This window comes from Oncorhynchus mykiss, chromosome 5 (assembly GCF_057628025.1).
Source record: "Oncorhynchus mykiss isolate SJ-2025 chromosome 5, ASM5762802v1, whole genome shotgun sequence".
NCBI lineage: Eukaryota > Metazoa > Chordata > Actinopteri > Salmoniformes > Salmonidae > Oncorhynchus > Oncorhynchus mykiss.
The window spans coordinates 49890783-49910331 of NC_143026.1; the positions used below are offsets into that span (position 1 = coordinate 49890783).

Sequence of the window (19549 nt, forward strand, 5' to 3'; positions counted from 1 at the left end):
CGCAATGCGTGGAGAAACCCGTTGGCTGCACCGCTTCGGATAGAGTCTCTCCAGTGAGCCATGTTTCAGTGAAGCAAAGGACGTTACAGTCTCTGATGTCCCTCTGGAATGCTACCCTTGCTCGGATTTCATCAACCTTGTTGTCAAGAGACTGGACATTGGCAAGAAGAATGCTAGGGAGTGAGTGGTGCACGGTGTGCCCGTCTCTGGAGTCTGACCAGAAGACCGCCTCGTTTCCCTCTCTTTCGGAGTCGTTTTTTTGGGTCGCTGCATAGGATCCACTCCGTTGTCCTGTTTGTAAGGCAGAACACAGGATCCGCGTCGCGAAAAACATATTCTTGGTCGTACTGATGGTGAGTTGACGCTGATCTTATATTCAGTAGTTCTTCTCGACTGTATGTAATGAAACCTAAGATGACCTGGGGTACTAATGTAAGAAATAACACGTAAAAAAACAAAAAACTGCATAGTTTCCTAGGAACGCGAAGCGAGGCGGCCATCTCTGTCGGCGCCTGTGGCTTTTGGACACATTGATACACTGTGAGCCATTGACGGCTAAATAAATAAGAGATAGCCTAGGCCAATGTAGCAGTAGGCTTTTAAAACTTCCATTGTCAACTAAGTAAAACTACATAAAGACAAATAAACACAAATAAACACAAAAAATATCCTGATAAATGCAGGTTCTTTCATCTCTCTATACAGTGGGGAGAACAAGTATTTGATACACTGCCGATTTTGCAGGTTTCCCTACTTACAAAGCATGTAGAGGTCTGCAATTATTTATCATAGGTACACTTCAACTGTGAGAGACGGAATCTAAAACAAAAATCCAGAAAATCCCATTGTATGATTTTTAAGTAATTAATGTGCATTTTATTGCATGGCATAAACCTAGAGAGGAACCAGGCTATGGTTGATCACCTACCAACCAGTAAGAATTCTGGCTCTCACAGACCTGTTAGTTTTTCTTTAAGAAGCCATCCTGTTCTCCACTCATTATCTGTTTTAACTGCACCTGTTTGAACTCGTTACCTGTATAAAAGACACCTGTCCACACACTCAATCAAACAGACTCCAACCTCTCCACAATGGCCAAGACCAGACAGCTGTGTATGGACATCAGGGATAAAATTGTAGACCTGCACAAGGCTGGTCATTTGTGCAATGAAGAAGTAGGCCATCTAGGAACTGGGTAACACTGTTGAGAGTGCGCAAGACGTGAAAAGTAGCATGGTTTGTTGTCTTCCTGTATTGAATACAGATAGACCCGTCTACAATTTGATCGATTATTAATGTTTAAACATACCAAAAGTTGTATTACAAAAGTAGTTTGAAATATTTTGGCAAAGTTTATAGGCAACTTTTGAAATATTTTGTAGTGACGTTGCGTTTTTTGCAAGCTGTTTTTTTCTGGATCAACCGCGTCAAATAAATGGACATTTGGATATATATGGACGGAATTAATCGAACAAAAGGACCAATTGTGATGTTTATGGGACATATTGGAGTGCCAAACAAAAGAAGCTTGTCAAAGGTAATGCATGTTTTATATTTTATTTCTGCGTTTTGTGTAGCGCCTGCAGGGTTGAAATATGCTACCCTCTTTGTTTACTATTGGGCTATCATCAGATAATAGCTTCTTATGCTTTTGCCGAAAATACTTTTTAAAATCTGACATGTTGGCTGGATTCACAACGAGTGTAGCTTTAATTTAGTATCTTACATTTAAATTTACATTTAATGAAAGTTTGATTTTTATATCATTTCTTTTAATTTTCCGCACTGCATTTTCCCTGTTTTTTTGCCCAAGTGGGACGCAACCGTCCCCTATACCATAAGAAGTTAATGGATTCATCTGAACACGCCGCAACTGGACCTATAACTTTGGGAGATTTTTTTTTTCTTTAACCATCACCAAACAGACATTTAATTATTTCTCGTAAAGTACAATAGATAAACGGCTGGTTCTTTTTTTCCTTACACTGTAGTTTTATGTACTTAGCCTTCAAATTTCCAAGATACTTTATTTTGATGACTTCCCAGAAGATCTGGCCCTGGGGCACGACCTAAGGCCGTCGGCCTATTTTAATTACACTCACAGACGTCTAGTAAGGGACAATACATTTGCAATATGGAGATCCTCATCAACCATACGGGTAATGCCACCAGCGTCACTCATGTAGGAAAATGTTGTAGTTGGGGATGGACATTTCTGAATTTTTGGTGGCCTTCCTAAGCAAGGATTCAGACGACAGGAAGTTAAAGTTTGGTCGCAAATGTGTCTTCTAAATGGACAATGACCCCAAGCATACTTACAAAGTGCCTTAAGGACATCAAAGTCAAGGCATTGGAGTGGCCATCACAAAGCCCTGACCTCAATCCTATAGAAAACTTTGTGGGCAGAACTGAAAAAGCGTGTGCGAGCAAGGAGGCCTACAAACCTGACTCAGTTACACCAGCTCTGCCAGGAGGAATGGGCCAAAATTCACCCAACTTATTGTGGGAGGCTTGAGGAAGGCTACCCGAAATGTTGACACAAGTTACACAATTTAAAGGCAATGCTACCAAATACGAATTGAATGTATGTAAACTTCTAACCCACTGGATGAAAGAAATCAAATCTGAAATAAATCATTATCTCTACTATTATTCTGACATTTCACATTCTTAAAATAAAGTGGTGATCTTAACTGACCTAAGACGGGGAATTCTTACTCAGATTAAATGTCAGGAATTGTGAAACTGAGTTTAAATGTATTTGGCTAAGGTGTATGTAAACTTCAGACTTCAACTGGAGCTCTTTTCAGTAGCTATTTATCAAGTTGTAAATTACAGTGCATGAAGAATGGTGCTATTTCAACCATATAAAATGATTCAATGAAGCGGATGCTAAGCTACGGGACTGTTTCGCTAGCACAGACTGGAATATGTTCCCGGGTTTCATCCGATGAGGTTTCATTGAGGAGTTTACCACATCAGTCACTGGCTTTCTTATTAAGTGCATCGACGACGTAGTCCCCACAATGATCATACATGCATATCCCAACCAGAAGCCATGGATTACAGGCGCCATCCACTCTGAGCTAAAGGCTAGAGCTGCCGCTTTCAAGGAGCTGGACGCTGAAAAGAAATCTCACTACACCCTCCGACGAACCATCAAAAATGTAAAGCGTCAATAGAGGACCAAGATGGAATCCTACTACAACAGTTCTGGCGCTCGTCGGATGTGGCAGGGCTTGCAAACTATCATGGATTACAAAGGGAAACCTGCAGTGACGCAGGCCAACCAGACAAGCTAAATGCCTTCTATGCTCGCTTCGAGGCAAGCAACACTGAACCATGCATGAGAGCACCAGCTGTTCCAGATGACTGTGATCACGCTCTTCGTAACTGATGTGAGTAAGACCTTTAAACAGGTCCAGACAGATTACCAGGACGTGTATTCAGAGCATGCAATGACCAGCTGGGAAGTGTCTTCACTGACATTTTCAACCACCCTCTGTAATACCTAAATGTTTCAAGCAGACCACCATAGTCCCTGTGCCCAAGAATGCCAAGGTAACCTGTCTAAATGACTATTCCCCTGTAGCACTCACATCTGTAGCCATGAAATGCCTTGAAAGGCTGTTCATGGCTCATATCATCACAATCATCCCAGACACCCTGGGACCCACTCTAATTCGCATACATACCCAACAGATCTACAGATGATTACATCTCTATTGCACTCCACAGTGCTCTTTTCCACCTGGAGAAGAGGAACACCTATGTAATGCTGTTAATTGACTACAGCTCAGGTAGACCTGATCACCGACGACGAGACAGCCTACAGAGAGGAGGTCAGAGAACTGGCAGTGTGGTGCTAGGACCACAACCTCTCACTGGAATAGAGTGAAACACATTTTGTTGATACCAGTTTCAATCTGTCAGCTTCACTGACTGACTGGCTAGCACTTAGCAGCTAACGTTAGATATCATATTCTTTCCACAATTCATGTGATAGGTAGCTAGCTAACTAATAACTTGCCTAAACACTTATATTTTTAGGTGAATACGTTGCTGTCTTTTAATACCAATATGTATGTCGATATGCTAGTACTGAACTGGGAAACTGTTAGCTAGCCCAAAAGCTAAAGTAGTACTGGGAGGAGGATGCATCAACACCCTGGAAATATGTTTGTGGTGCACTCACTCATAGCACTTTTTGAGTGATAAATGAGGGCATCGTCTTCAAGAGTAATAAGGTAAACAAATGCATGTATCATTCTCAAACATAGCCCATACATTCATTAGTTGCAACCATTAGATATTTCATTGCTTTAAACTAGTAGCTAGCTCATCTTGATCATGTTGTTCCTTCTCTCTTTCTAGAAGCAATCAGTTACAAGGCAAAAATACAGATTGAGGCCTTCAATCAATCTGAGGACAGAGAAATATATATATGCACCAGACAGGTCAAGGCTTCTTGCATGAATGGCTTTGAGATGTAAATTACACTATAAAAAAATGCTAGGTTGACCGAATTGCTGGGTTGCAGGCATTGGGTCAATAGTTGGGTTGTTTTCTGTAAGTACAGCAAGGTTGGAATGTTGGTGGAGGGTTATTAAGGTTGGGCTATGAATATTTGACCCAGCCAATGGGTTAATTCTCCCGCCACCAGCGCATGAAGTCCACCGGAACATGAGAAAGTCTTCCAGTTCTAGTGCTACTGAGTGACTGACTGAGTGGAAATTGGCTAATGTTATTTTTGACAGACTAAAGGTGTTTTGGCTGACTGAAAACGGCAAGTAACAAACTACAAATTATGAATTTCAAGGTCATTCAGGTTAAATAGGGTGTCCTATCATAAAAGGTAGGTAGCTAATGTTAGATTGAGCATTAGCTAACGACTGTTAGACAGCGAGCCATTTTCTGTGCTAATATCTCTGTCTGTGGTAATGTTAGTTAGCTAACGTTAGTATCGTTACCATGCTCGCTATGCTAGCTCACTGAAGTGTTGTCGCAGAATATAACTAAATGTAAAAAATAATAATAATTGATGTTTTGGTTACCTAGCTACCTTAACTAGCTAAGTCTGACACTTCTTTTGGAATGTCTCGGACACTGTTTCACCCGTAAGCTAACAGTAGCTAAAATGTTGCAATGCACAAAAAATGTCATCTTACTAATCAAATCAAAGTTTATTTGTCACTTATAACAGGTGTCGACATTACAGTGAAATGCTTACTTACAGGCTCTAACCAATGGTGCGGAGAAAGAAAAGAAAAAGAAAGGTGTGTGTAGGTAAGTAAAGAAATATAACAACAGTAGAAAGACATTTGAAAAAAGAGTAGCAAGGCTATATACAGACACCTGTTAGTCAGGCTTATTGAGGTAGTATGTACATGTAGGTGTCATTAAAGTGCATATATGATGAACAGAGAATAGCAGAAGCGTAAAAAGAGGGGTTGGCGGGTGGTGGGACACAATGCAGATAGCCCGGTTAGCAAGTGTGCGGGAGCACTGGTTGGTCGGGCCAATTTAGGTAGTATGTACATTAATGTATAGTTAAAGTGACTATGCATATAAGATAAACAGAGAGTAGCAGCAGTGTAAAAGAGGGGTTGGGGGGGAGGCACACAATGCAAATAGTCCGGGTAACCATTTGGTTACCTGTTCAGGAGTCTTAGGGCTTGGGGATAAACTTTTGAGAAACCTTTTTGTCCACTCTGGTACCGCTTGCCCTGCGGTAGTAGAGAGAACAGTCTATGACTGGGGTGGCTGGGGTCTTTGACCATTTTTAGGGCCTTCCCCTGACACCGCCTGGTGTAGAGGTCCTGGGTGGCAGGCAGCTTTGCCCCAGTGATGTACTGGGTCGTACGCACTACCCTCTGAAGTGCCTTGCGGTCGGAGGCCGAGCAATTGCCGTACCAGGCAGTGATTAAACTCGATGTTACTAGCTCGGATTATGCTGATAGCTCATTAATTGAGGAAAAATGCAATTACTATGACTGTGATATGTAGTTGTCCCAACTAGCTTGAATGCACTAACTGTAAGTTGCTCTGAATAAGAGTTTCTGCTAAAAGACTCAAATGGACAAATAAAAAAAATGGTGTGTGTGTGTGGGACATACCTTAAGCCCAGGTGGACCTGGACGGCCAGGTTTTCCATGGGGACCGGGTCCACCCTATCAGAGACGAAACACAATCAAACGTTGATCAGAATGACAATCTTAATGTTGGCATAAGCAGAGGCCGTGGGTAGTCCCCCATCTCCTACAGCTGAAGTCGGAAGATAGCATACACCTTAGCCAAATACATTTAAACTCAGTATTTCACAATTCCTGATATTTAATCACACACTTTTTCAGTTCTGCCCACAAATTTCTGTAGGATTGAGGTCAGGGCTTTGTGATGGCCACTCCAATACCTTGACCTAGATGTCCTTAAGCCATTTTGCCTCAACTTTGGAAGTATGCTTGTGGCCATTGTCCATTTGGAAGACCCATTTGTGACCAAGCTTTAACTTTCTGACTGATGTCTTGAGATGTTGCTTCAATATATCCACATTGTTCTTCTTCATGATGCCATCTATTTTGTGAAGTGCACCAGTCCTTCCTGCAGCAAAGCACCCCCACAACACGATGCTGCCACCCCTGTACTTCACGGTTTGGATGGTGTTCTTCGGATTGCAAGCCTCCCCCTTTTTCCTCCAAACAAAACGATGGTCATTATGGCCAAACAGTTCTATTTTTGTTTCATCAGACCAGAGGACATTTCTCCAAAAAGTACAATCTTTGTCCCCATGTGCAGTTGCAAACCATAGTCTGGATTTTTTTATGGAGGTTTTGGAGCAGTTGCTTCTTCCTTGCTGAATGGCCTTTCAGGTTATGTCGATATAGGGCTCGTTTTACTGTGGATATAGATACTTTGTACCTGTTTCCTCCAGCATCTTCACAAAGTCATTTGCTGTTGTTCTGGGGTTGATTTGCACTTTTCGCACCAAAGTATGTTCATCTCTAGGAGACAGAACGCGTCTCCTTCCTGAGCGGTATGACGGCTGCGTGGTCCAATGGTGTTTATACTTGTGTACTATTGTTTGTACAGATGACCGTACCTACAGGCATTTGGACATTTCTCCCAAGGATGAATCAGACTTGTGGAAGTCTACAATTTTGTTTCTGAGGTCTTGATTGATTTCTTTTGATTTTCCCACGATGTCAAGCAAATTAGACACTGAGTTTGAAGGTAGGCCTCCACAGGTACACCTCCAATTGACTCAAATGATGTCAAATAGGGTAACAGAAGCTTCTAAAGCCATGACATAATTTTCTGGAATTTTCCAACCTGTTTCAAGGCACAGTCAACTTAGTGTATGTAAACTTCTGACCCATTGGACTTTTGATACAGTGAATTATAAGTGTAATCTGTCTGTAAACAATTGTTGGAAAAATGACTTGTCATGCACAAAGTAGATGTCCTAACCGAGTTGCCAAAACTATAGTTTGTTAACAAGACATTTGTAGTGGTTGAAAAACAAATTTGAATGACTTTAATGAAGTGTATGTGAACTTCTGACTTAACTGTATATGGATTTAGCATGTGTGTACATTGGGGGATTAGGTAAAGGGGGAAGATTATGGAAAATGGATGTAAAATCAAGGGGTTCTAGCACATGGATGTGGTTTTCCAACACCCCATTCTCCTCAAACCCCCACCCATCTGTGGTCTCCCGGGGCAAAAAAAATGGTAGCTTGTGTGCATACAGACACAAACACAAGCAGAAACATGCATAAAAACAAAGAAACACACACACCACGCATACACAGATGGATTGGTGTACATTTCATTTTGTCCATTGGTTCATATTTATTCGACAGCAGTGGTTCCCAAACTTTTCATAGTCCTGTACTCCTTCAAACATCCAAACTCCAAACTCACTCAAAAGTTTTTTCCATCATTGTAAGCCTATCACACACTATAAGATACATTTATTAAACATAAGAATGAGTGTGTTTTTACACAACCCAGCTCGTGGGAAGCGACAGAGAGCTCTTATAGGACCAGGGCACAAGTAATAATAAACTCTTCAAGACCATGTCTTTCAAAGATAATTTGTAAAAATCCAAATAACTTCACAGATCTTCATACTAAAGGGTTTAAACACTATTGCCCATGCTTGTTCAATGGCCCATAAACAATTAATGAACATGCACCCGGTCGTTAAGACACTAACAGCTTACAGACAGTAGGCAATTAAGTTCACAATTATGAAAACGTAGGACACCAAAAGAAAGATGCCCAGGGTCCCTGCTCATCTCCGTGAATGTGCCTTAGGCATGCTGCAAGAAGGAATGAAGCCTGCAGATGTGGCCAGGGCAATAAATTGCAATGTCCATACTGTGAGATGCCTAAGACAGCGCTACAGGGAGACAGGACGGACAATTGATCGTCCTCGCAGTGGCAGACCACGTGTAACAACACCTGCACAGGATCGGTACATCCGAACAGCACACCTGCGGAACAGGTACAGGATGGCAACAACAATTGCCCGAGTCACACCAGGAATGCACAATCCCTCCATCAGTGCTCAGACTGTCTGCAATAGACTGAGAGAGGCTGGAATGAGGGCTTGTAGGCCTGCTGTAAGGTAGGTCCTCACCAGGCAACAACGTCGCCTATGGGCATAATCTCACCATCGCTGGACCAGACAGGACTGGTAAAAAGTGTTTATCATCGAATGAATGAGCGTTACACTGAGGCCTGTACTCTGGAGCAGGATCGATTTGGAGGTGGAGGCTCCGTCATGGTCTGGGGCAGTGTCACAACTGAGCTTGTTGTCATTACAGGCAATCTCAATGTTGTCCATTACAGGGAAGACATCCTCCTCCCTAATGTGGTACCCTTCCTGCAGGCTCATCCTGACATGACCCTCCAGCATGACAATGCCACCAGCCATACTGCTCGTTCTGTGCGTGATTTCCTGCAAGAAGGGAATGTCAGTGTTCTGCCATGGCCAGCGAAGAGTCCGGATCTCAAGTCAAGTCACGTCTGGGACCTGTTGGATCGGAGGGTGAAGGCTAGGGCCATTCCCTCCAGAAATGACTGAGAACTCTCAGGTGCCTTGGTGGATGAGTGGGTTAACATCAAGAACTGGCAAGACTGGTGCAGTCCATGTGGAGGAGATGCACTGCAGTGCTTAATACAGCTGCTGGCCACACCAGATACTGACTGCTACTTTTGATTTTGACACCCCTTTGTTCAGGGACACATTATTCCATTTCTGTTAGCCACATGTCTGTGGAACTTGTTCAGCTTACGTCTCAGTTGTTGAATCTTGTTGTGTTCATACAAATACTTGCACGTTAAGTTTGCTGAAAATAAACGCAGTTGACAGTGAGGACGAATCTTTTCTTGCTGAGTTTATAATAATTATCAATCATTTTGCTCTTTATTTAGCCATCTTATATATAAAACCTAATTTGTTCATCAACATTTGTGAATATCTCACCACAGGTTAATGAGAAGGGTGTGCTTGAAAGGAAGTACATACCTCTACAATATTGGCTTGTGTTGGAGAGTCTCAGTCTTAAATCATTTTCCACACACAGTCTGTGCCTGTATTTAGTTTTCATGCTAGTGAGGGCCGAGAATCCACTCTCACATAGGTACGTGATTGTAAAGGGCATCAGTGTCTTAACAGCGTGATTTGCCAAGGCAGGATACTCTGAGCGCAGCCCAATCCAGAAATCTGGCAGTGGCTTCTGATTAAATTCAATTTTAATTAACAGACCCGCTTGTTGCAATTTCGATAAGGCTCTCTTGTTCAGATATCGGTAAGTAGACTGGAGGCAGGGCATGAAAGGGATAACGAATCCAGTTGTTTGTGTCATCCATTTCTGGAAAGTACCTCAGTAAATCACTCAAGTGCTTCGCTATATCACATTTGACATTGTCCGTAAGCTTGAGTTCATTTGCACACAAAAAACGGAAAGACCTGTGTGTTGGATGGAAAGACCTGTGTGTTGTCCTTGTTAATGCAGACAGAGAAGAGCTCCGACTTCATAATTGTAGCCTCAATTTTGTCCCGCACACTGAATATAGTTGCAGAGAGTCCCTGTAATCCTAGATTCAGATCATTCAGGCGAGAAAAAACATCTCCCAGATAGGCCAGTCGTATGAGAAACTAGTCATCATGCAAGCGGTCAGACAAGTGAAAATTATGATCAGTAAAGAAAACTTCAAGCTCATCTCTCAATTAAAAAAAACATGTCAATACTTTTCCCCTTGATAACCAGTGCACTTCTGTATGTTGTAAAAGTGTTACATGCCAATATCTTTGCATAGTGAAGAAAATACACGAGAGTTCAGGGGCCTTGCTTTAACAAAGTTAACCACTTTCACTGTAGTGTCCAAAATGTATTTCAAGCTGTCAGGCATTCTCTTGGCAGCAACAGTCCCTCGGTGGATTCTGCAGTGTACCCAAGTGGCGTCGGGAGAAACTGCTTGCACTATGTTTCCCTGTCATGGATTTTGCGCCATCAGTACAGATACCAACACATCTTGACCAAGTCCATTTGATGTCACAAAGCTGTCCAGTACTTTAAAAATATCCTCTCCTGTCGTCCTGGTTCCCAGTGGTTTGCAGAAGAGGATGTCTTCCTTAATTGACCCCCCATCTCCTGTCATGTCACTGATGCATCGTGAAACAGTGCTGTTTGATGAAGGCATTGTCTGTATAGTTTTTGGGGCATTTTCCCACAACATTGTGGGGAAATGAGCCATATCTGCGGCAGCAGGAAGAATTAAGTTCTCACAACAGTATGGGGCTTGGCTGTCCTAGCCACTCGGTAGCTCACCATATAAGACGCTTCTAGCCTCTCTAACTAATGGTATCTGTTGCTTTTATACATGTATTACTACCATACTACCATACTACCATTACGACCATGGCTTATTTTTCAAATTGTCATGTTTTGTTTCTAAATGTCTGCTCAAGAGTGAAGCTTTCATTGAATTGTGAGAAAGTATTTTTGCACATATAACACACTGTGGCTGAGGAAAGGCACTACTCCCAATATACACTACTGTTCAAAAGTTTGGGGCTATTTAGAAATGTCCTTGTTTTTGAAAGAAAAGCTAATTTTGTGTACATTAAAATATCCGATTTTTCAGAAATCTGTGTAGACATTGCTAATGTTGTAAATGACTATTGCAGCTGGAAACGGCAGATTTTTTATGGAATATCTATATAGGCGTACAGAGGCCCATTATCAGCAACCATCACTCCTGTGTTCCAATGGCACATTGCGTTAGCTAATCCAAGTTAATCATTTTAAAAGGCTAATTGATCATTAGAAAATCATTTTACAATTATGTTAGCACAGCTGAAAAATGGTGTCCTGATTAAAGAAGCAATACAACTGGCCTTGTTTAGACTAGTTGTGTATCTGGATCATCAGCATTTGTGTGTCCAATTACATGCTAAAAATGGCCAGAAACAAAACTTTCTTCTGAAACTCGTCAGTCTATTCCTCTTCTGAGAAATTAAGGCTATTCCAATACGAGAAATTGCCAAGAAATTGAAGATCTCGTACAATGTGGTGTACTATTCCCTTCACAGAACACCGCAAACTGGCACTAACCAGAATATAAAGAGGAGTGAGAGGCCCCGGTGCACAACTGAGCAAGAGGACAATACAGGTCTCAATGTCAACAGTGAAGAGGCGACTCCGGGATGCTGGCATAGGCAGAGTTGCAAAGAAAAAGTCATATCTTAAAATTAAAAGATTAAGATGGTCAAAAGAACACAGACACTGGACAGAGGAAGTGTCATGCCCTGGCCGTAGATTGCTTTGTATGTTTCTATTTTTTGTTTGGTCAGGTTGTGATGTGGGTGGGCATTCTATGTTTGTATGTCTAGGTTGTGTATTTCTATGTTTTGGCCGGGTATGGTTCTCAATCAGGGACAGCTGCCTTTCGTTGTGTCTGATTGAGAACCACACTTAGGTAGCCTGTTTTCCCACTGTTAGTTGTGGGTGGTTATTTTCTGTTCAGTGTTTGTTGCACCTGTCAGAACTGTTTTGGCTATTCTTTTGTTATTTTGTATTCAGTGTTCAGTCAGAATAAATGATATGAACACGTACCACGCTGTACCTTGGTCTTCACCTTCTTCTAATGAATGCCGTTACAGGAAGATTGAAAAAGGTGTTATGGACAGACAAGTATAAGTTTGAGGTGTTCGGATCACGAAGAAGAACATTTGTGAGACACAGAAAAGATGCTGGAGGAGTGCCTGACGCCACCTGGCAAGCATGGTCTGGGGGTGCTTTGGTGGTAAAGTGGGAGATTTCTACAGGGTAAAATGGATCTTGAAGAAGGAAGGCTTTTACTCCATTTTGCAACGCCATGCCAGACCCTGTGGATGGAGGTTAAATGGAGCCAATTTCCTTCTACAACAGGACAATGACCCAAAGAACAGGACAATGACCCAAAGCACAGCTCTAAACAATGCAATAACTATCTAGGGAAGAAGCAGTCAGCTGGTATTCTGTCTATAATGGAGTGGCCAGCACAGTCACCGGATCTCAACCCTATTGAGCTGTTGTTGGAGCAGCTTGACCGTATGGTACATAGGATGTACCCATCAAGCCAATCCAACTTGTGAGAGGTGCTTCAGGAAGCATGGGGTGAAATCTCTTCAGATTGCCTCAACATATTGACAACTACAATGCCAAAGGCCACAAGGCTGTAATTGCTGCAAATGGAGGATTCTATGACGAAAGCTAAGTTTGAAGGACACAATTATTATTTCAATTAAAATAATTATTCATAACCTTGTCAACGTCGTGACTATATTTCCTATTAATTTTGCAACTCATTTAATTTATTTTTTTCAAGGAAAACAATGACATTTCTGAGTGACCCCAACCTTTTGAACGGTAGTGTAAGTGAACCCCAAATCAATGTAGTTCTCATATTTGCGCCTCTTCAATGGTCCAACGTCCTGTTCGGTGTTTTCTCGGTTAAGGGGGCAGTAGCTCTTTGGCTGCATCTGATTCACAACTGTCAGTGTCCATGCTAGCTGGGCCAACAACAAGAATTACTGATGCTAGCAATGGATGTGCTCGTGGAAGAAGAACAACTTGTGACATCGACAGGTGCAGGTGGAGTACTGCTGGTAATAGCAGTATGTGTCTTTTTAACCATTTCTCAATTTTCGAGCAAACGGAATGAGCAGCTGCTACATTTGGCTACATACAGATCGTTAGTGGAATTCCCGCGAGATTAGTGATTAATGTGATTGAATGTTAATTATTTGACTTTGCTACCTGTATGACATTGTGTTGTTATTTCGCTGAACAATAGATGCTTTAATTTTATTTTTGGCAGTAAAATGAGGCTAATCAGGCGAGGGGAAAAAAAACTCACCCAAATGTATAGCCCCGTTGGAAAATATAAATGGACTGTTGTGTGTACCCGTACCCCAGTTTGGGAATACCTGGTCTACAGGCTATTATTGGAATCATATTTTTTTTATCTATACAGTAGCAAATTGATAATAATGGGAACCAGTTTCTACCTATCTTATGGGAAACAGACATTAGCTTTTTAAATTCTGAATTCCGGCAGTAAAAGGGACATAATCCACCCCTGGGGGACTGACTCCATTTGATAACTCTCAAGTCACTAAGGGTGTGTGGCCTAGCTAGGCCTGCCCCCTGATATAATTCAGAGCCCACTCATTTTTTACACACACACACACACACAATGCAGAGTCATAGTCTAGCTGCTGTCGGTAGGCCCTTTCTTTAGCTAGAGGCTTGTTATAGGAAGGGTGGTGTAGCCTTCAAATGTTGAATTAGGTGCCTCAAATAGGCCAGCAGTTCAACTCAGTTTTGGTAGTATTAGTTGGCACCATTGGTTCTAGCCATTGGCACATGAGTCTTGCAGTTGGTATGCCATCTTATTGTCTCTCATGGCACATGGCAGGTGTCGAATTAGGACAATTCCAGGGCATGGCAAGCAGCTAGCTAGAGGCTACTGGGATACGAGACTGGAAAACTGCAACCTCTGAACTGGGAGCCAGGGCGTCAACGGTGGTAACAATGAAACATACTCTCTAAGATTAGCACTTGCTCTAAAAGTGGACAAACTTAGTGTTCAAATAGGTCCAAATGTTTCAAGTTCTGGCAGTGTCTACCTACCGTTCAGATATAAAAGTATTACTAGTGCCCTCTACTTCAGCTGTAGACCTTTAACAATACCACACGGTATATATTTTCAACCTCAATGTAAAATACATTTAGTTGGTTTTTAAATGGGAAAGACTAACGTCCTTTCTGTTTCTGATACCCAAACAATGAATAGAATATAGCACATATTTCAGGCTGCCATATTTTACCATTTTTTATAATCACTTTGGCACTAATTTCAGGAACCTTGATGTCATTTTTCAAAACTCTAGACAAAACTCACAACCAATGATCAAAATGCAAATTTGTCAAAACTCTAAAACTTTTTCCAATTGCTTGGATTCAATACACACAAAGCTAAGATCATTTGTTCATTGAACTAAAATCACCTGTTCAAAATGACACAACTTAACATCAAAGTATTACCATTTCAAAATGCAATTCACACATTACATCTGAGTTGACTGTCTTAATTTCATTACAATGATCTAACTAGCAATTTATACTACTGCTCAAAATGATAAGTAACTGTTAAGGTACTCTTAATGTATAGTTTTATGGAAACTGACAAACAATATTTCATGTTTAGATCATGATCGTTTCAGGATAACGAGATCCATTGACACCAATTACCGTGGAACATGAACCAATTGGACTACATTATCTATGGATGTAATATTTTATCATCATTCTTTATCAGACACGGTTTCTATGGTCCCATGTATCAATTTTCCAGACCATGTTTTCAGATTTGATATTACTGTACACTCACATTACTGTACACTCCCTACACTTTATTAGGTACACCTATCTAGTACTGGGTAGAACCCTCTTTTGCCTCCACAACAGCCTGAATTATTCACGGTGTTGTACGTTAAGAGATGCCCTTCTGCACACCACTGTTTTAAACTGCGTTATTTGAGCATTTGTGGACTTTCTGTTAGCTTGAATGAGTCTGGACATTCTCTTCTGACCTCTCTCATTAACTTAATGTGTTTTGTTTATCGCACCATTCTCTGTAAACTCTAGAGACTGTAGTGCGTAAAAATCCCAGGAAGGCAGCTGTTTCTGAGATGCTGGAATCACCATGTGTGGCATCAACAATCATACCACGGTCAAAGTTGCTTAGATTACGCATCTTAACCATTGTAATATTTGGTCGAACAACATCTAAAGCTCTCTACTCTATATACTCTATATATTGAGTTGCAGGCAGCCTCATGATTTGCTGTTCGAATGTAACTGTCCTTGATGAGCTAAATCAGGCCTGTAGAGCTGATGGCATGGTTTCAGGCCCATCCACAATTTACCACCCTGTGCTTACCCCCATACTCTCCTTTCCTTAACCCGATTGAGGAATTTTTCTCCACATGGAGGTGGAAGGTATATGATAGGCGCCCTCACGAACAAGCCGCCCTTCTCCAGGCCATGGATGACGCATGCAATGACATGACGGCAGACCAGTGTCAGTTCTGGATTCGCCATGCCCGAAGATTCTTCCCAAGATGTTTGGCTAATGAAAACATCCATTGTGATGTGGATGAGAACCTGTGGCCAAATCCACAAGACAGGGTTGATGGAATAATAGAAGTACAGTAATCCATCTTTTGTTTTGCTTTTTACAGTAAGCCAGGTGAGGAACACTACAGTGATGTTTTACAGTAAGCCAGGAGAGGAACACTGCAGTGATGTTTTACAGTAAGCCAGGTGAGGAACACTGCAGTGATGTTTTACAGTAAGCCAGGTGAGGAACACTGCAGTGATGTTTTACAGTAAACCAGGTGAGGAACACTGCAGTGATGTTTTACAGTAAGCCAGGTGAGGAACACTGCAGTGATGTTTTACAGTAAGCCAGGAGAGGAACACTGCAGTGATGTTTTACAGTAAGCCAGGTGAGGAACACTGCAGTGATGTTTTACAGTAAGCCAGGTGAGGAACACTGCAGTGATGTTTTACAGTAAGCCAGGTGAGAAACTGCAGTTGACCAACTGTTTTTTCTTTTTTTGTAGCTAATTATTTTTGCTTTGATTCAAAGAAACCTATGTTGTGATTTTATTGTATTTCATCAATAAATGTCATATATTGTTCAATGATTCCACTGTGTCTGTAGTATTCCCTCTACTAGTCCTTTTACAGTGATGTATTTACGTGTAGTAGCATAATGAAACATGTATCACATATTTTGTACTACAATATTTAATGATTGTACGAACAACTACACAGTGAAACTAACTGTATCTCATGTGTGGGTGATCTAAATGAATGTTCCTATGGTATTTCATGATAAATGAGTTATTTAAACCAATGATTCTGCAAGTTAAGGTTTCTTTAACGATATGAATGCACAATGCAATGTTTTCAACATTGGACAGCCTGTGTTACAAGTGATGACCGTTTTGAGTTTTGTGTCTAGAGTTTTGAAAAAGGACCACAAGGTTCTGAAATTAGTGCAAAAGTGATTGTTAACTGTAATAGGGCATGTAGTAAAGATGGTTTAAATTGATACAACATGTTGTAAAGACAGTTTTAAGGTACTGTATATGGTCAATATAAAAGTACTTCTGTTTGAACTGGTGCCAAAAAAGCACTCCCCGCTACAAGGGGAAGCGTCATTACTGACACCAGACTTGTGTGTGTCTGTGTCTGTGTGTGTGTCTGTGTGTGCAGGATCCAAGGCACCTTTTAATTACAGAGCCCACTGTCGTCAGACCAGAGGTGTAATTTACCCTTTGGAGGCTCAGGAATAGTTTTCACTGCATTTGCCCCCTCTGCCCTCTCACGCCACCGTAATACACAAACAAACACACACACACACACACACACACACATAGAGGCAAACACACACACAGAGAGAGAGACAAGGGTCCACAATGCTTAAAGCCATGCTTCATAAAGTCATTCTCTAAAGCCAAAATCCACCAGTTTGTAGAGCTAAATACAGTGCCTTGCGAAAGTATTCGGCCCCCTTGAACTTTGCGACCTTTTGCCACATTTCAGGCTTCAAACATAAAGATATAAAACTTTATTTTTTTGTGAAGAATCAACAACAAGTGGGACACAATCATGAAGTGGAACGACATTTATTGGATATTTCAAACTTTTTTAACAAATCAAAAACTGAAACATTGGGCGTGCAAAATTATTCAGCCCCCTTAAGTTAATACTTTGTAGCGCCACCTTTTGCTGCGATTACAGCTGTAAGTCGCTTGGGGTATGTCTCTATCAGTTTTGCACATCGAGAGACTGAATTTTTTTCCCATTCCTCCTTGCAAAACAGCTCGAGCTCAGTGAGGTTGGATGGAGAGCATTTGTGAACAGCAGTTTTCAGTTCTTTCCACAGATTCTCGATTTGATTCAGGTCTGGACTTTGACTTGGCCATTCTAACACCTGGATATGTTTATTTTTGAACCATTCCATTGTAGATTTTGCTTTATGTTTTGGATCATTGTCTTGTTGGAAGACAAATCTCCGTCCCAGTCTCAGGTCTTTTGCAGACTCCATCAGGTTTTCTTCCAGAATGGTCCTGTATTTGGCTCCATCCATCTTCCCATCAATTTTAACCATCTTCCCTGTCCCTGCTGAAGAAAAGCAGGCCCAAACCATGATGCTGCCACCACCATGTTTGACAGTGGGGATGGTGTGTTCAGCCGTGTTGCTTTTACGCCAAACATAACGTTTTGCATTGTTGCCAAAAAGTTCAATTTTGGTTTCATCTGACCAGAGCACCTTCTTCCACATGTTTGGTGTGTCTCCCAGGTGGCTTGTGGCAAACTTTAAACGACACTTTTTATGGATATCTTTAAGAAATGGCTTTCTTCTTGCCACTCTTCCATAAAGGCCAGATTTGTGCAATATACGACTGATTGTTGTCCTATGGACAAAGTCACCCACCTCAGCTGTAGATCTCTGCAGTTCATCCAGAGTGATCATGGGCCTCTTGGCTGCATCTCTGATCAGTCTTCTCCTTGTATGAGCTGAAAGTTTAGAGGGACGGCCAGGTCTTGGTAGATTTGCAGTGGTCTGATACTCCTTCCATTTCAATATTATCGCTTGCACAGTGCTCCTTGGGATGTTTAAAGCTTGGGAAATCTTTTTGTATCCAAATCCGGCTTTAAACTTCTTCACAACAGTATCTCGGACCTGCCTGGTGTGTTCCTTGTTCTTCATGATGCTCTCTGAGCTTTTGACGGACCTCTGAGACTATCACAGTGCAGGTGCATTTATACGGAGACTTGATTACACACAGGTGGATTGTATTTATCATCATTAGTCATTTAGGTCAACATTGGCTCATTCAGAGATCCTCACTGAACTTCTGGAGAGAGTTTGCTGCACTGAAAGTAAAGGGGCTGAATAATTTTGCACGCCCAATTTTTCAGATTTTGATTTGTTAAAAAAGTTTGAAATATCCAATAAATGTCGTTCCACTTCATGATTGTGTCCCACTTGTTGTTGACTCTTCACAAAAAAATACAGTGTTATATCTTTATGTTTGAAGCCAGAAATGTGGCAAAAGGTCGCAAAGTTCAAGGGGGCCGAATACTTTCGCAAGGCACTGTAAGTCAAAAAGAGGGAAAATATAAGAAAGCCACCAGACAATATTATAATAACAACAACAATACCTCAAATATACTGATCATGTAAAGTGTTGGTCCCAGGTCTCATGAGCTGAAATAAAAATATCTCTGAAATTTTCCAGATGCACAAAAAGCGTATTTCTCTCCAATGTTGTGCACTAATTCGTTTATATACCTGCTAGTCATAATTTCTCCCTTGACAAGATACTCCATCCACCTGACAGGTGTGGCATCTAAAGAAGCTGATTAAACAGTATGATCCTTAGACAGATGCACCTTCTGCTGGGGACAATAAAAGGCCACTTTTGACACACAACACAATGCCACAGATGTCTCAAGTTTTAAGGTTGAGTGTTGCAATTGGCATTCTGACAGCAGGAATGTCTACCAGAGATGTTGCCGGAGAATTTAATGTTAAAGTGCTGTTAGGGAATTTGACAGTAAGTTCAACCGGCCTCACAATCACAGACCACATGTAACCCCTCCAGCTCAGAACCTCCACATTTGGCTTCTTCACCTGCGGGATCGTCTATGACCAGCCACCCGAACGAACAGCTGATGAAATTGAGGAGTCTGTGACTGAGTTTTTCCTCACAAAAGGGCTCTTTCCGATTGTCTGGGCCTGGCTCCCCAGTGGGTGGGCTTAAGCCCTCCCAGGTCCATCCATTGTTGCACCCCTATCCAATCATGTGAAATCCATAGATTGGGGCCTAATGAATTTAATTCAATTGACTGACTGTAACTCAGTAAAATCCTTGAAATTGTTGCATGTTGCATTTACATTTTTATTCAGT

The 19549-nt window shown here is 41.5% G+C and overlaps 1 protein-coding gene across 3 annotated transcripts in view; it reads right to left on the reverse strand.

Annotated features, from left to right (window-relative positions):
- The window catches only part of col27a1a (collagen, type XXVII, alpha 1a), a 292008-nt gene that overhangs the window by 235605 nt on the left and 36854 nt on the right, over positions 1-19549 (reverse strand). For 2 of the 3 annotated variants that reach the window (XM_090235099.1, XM_036977752.2), the window contains exon 5: positions 6117-6170. The exons of the other annotated variant lie outside the window; for it this stretch is intronic. In XM_090235099.1, coding sequence (XP_090091225.1) covers positions 6117-6170 — 54 coding nt within the window. The remainder of the gene's footprint in view (positions 1-6116; positions 6171-19549) is intronic. 3 annotated transcript variants of the gene reach the window in all.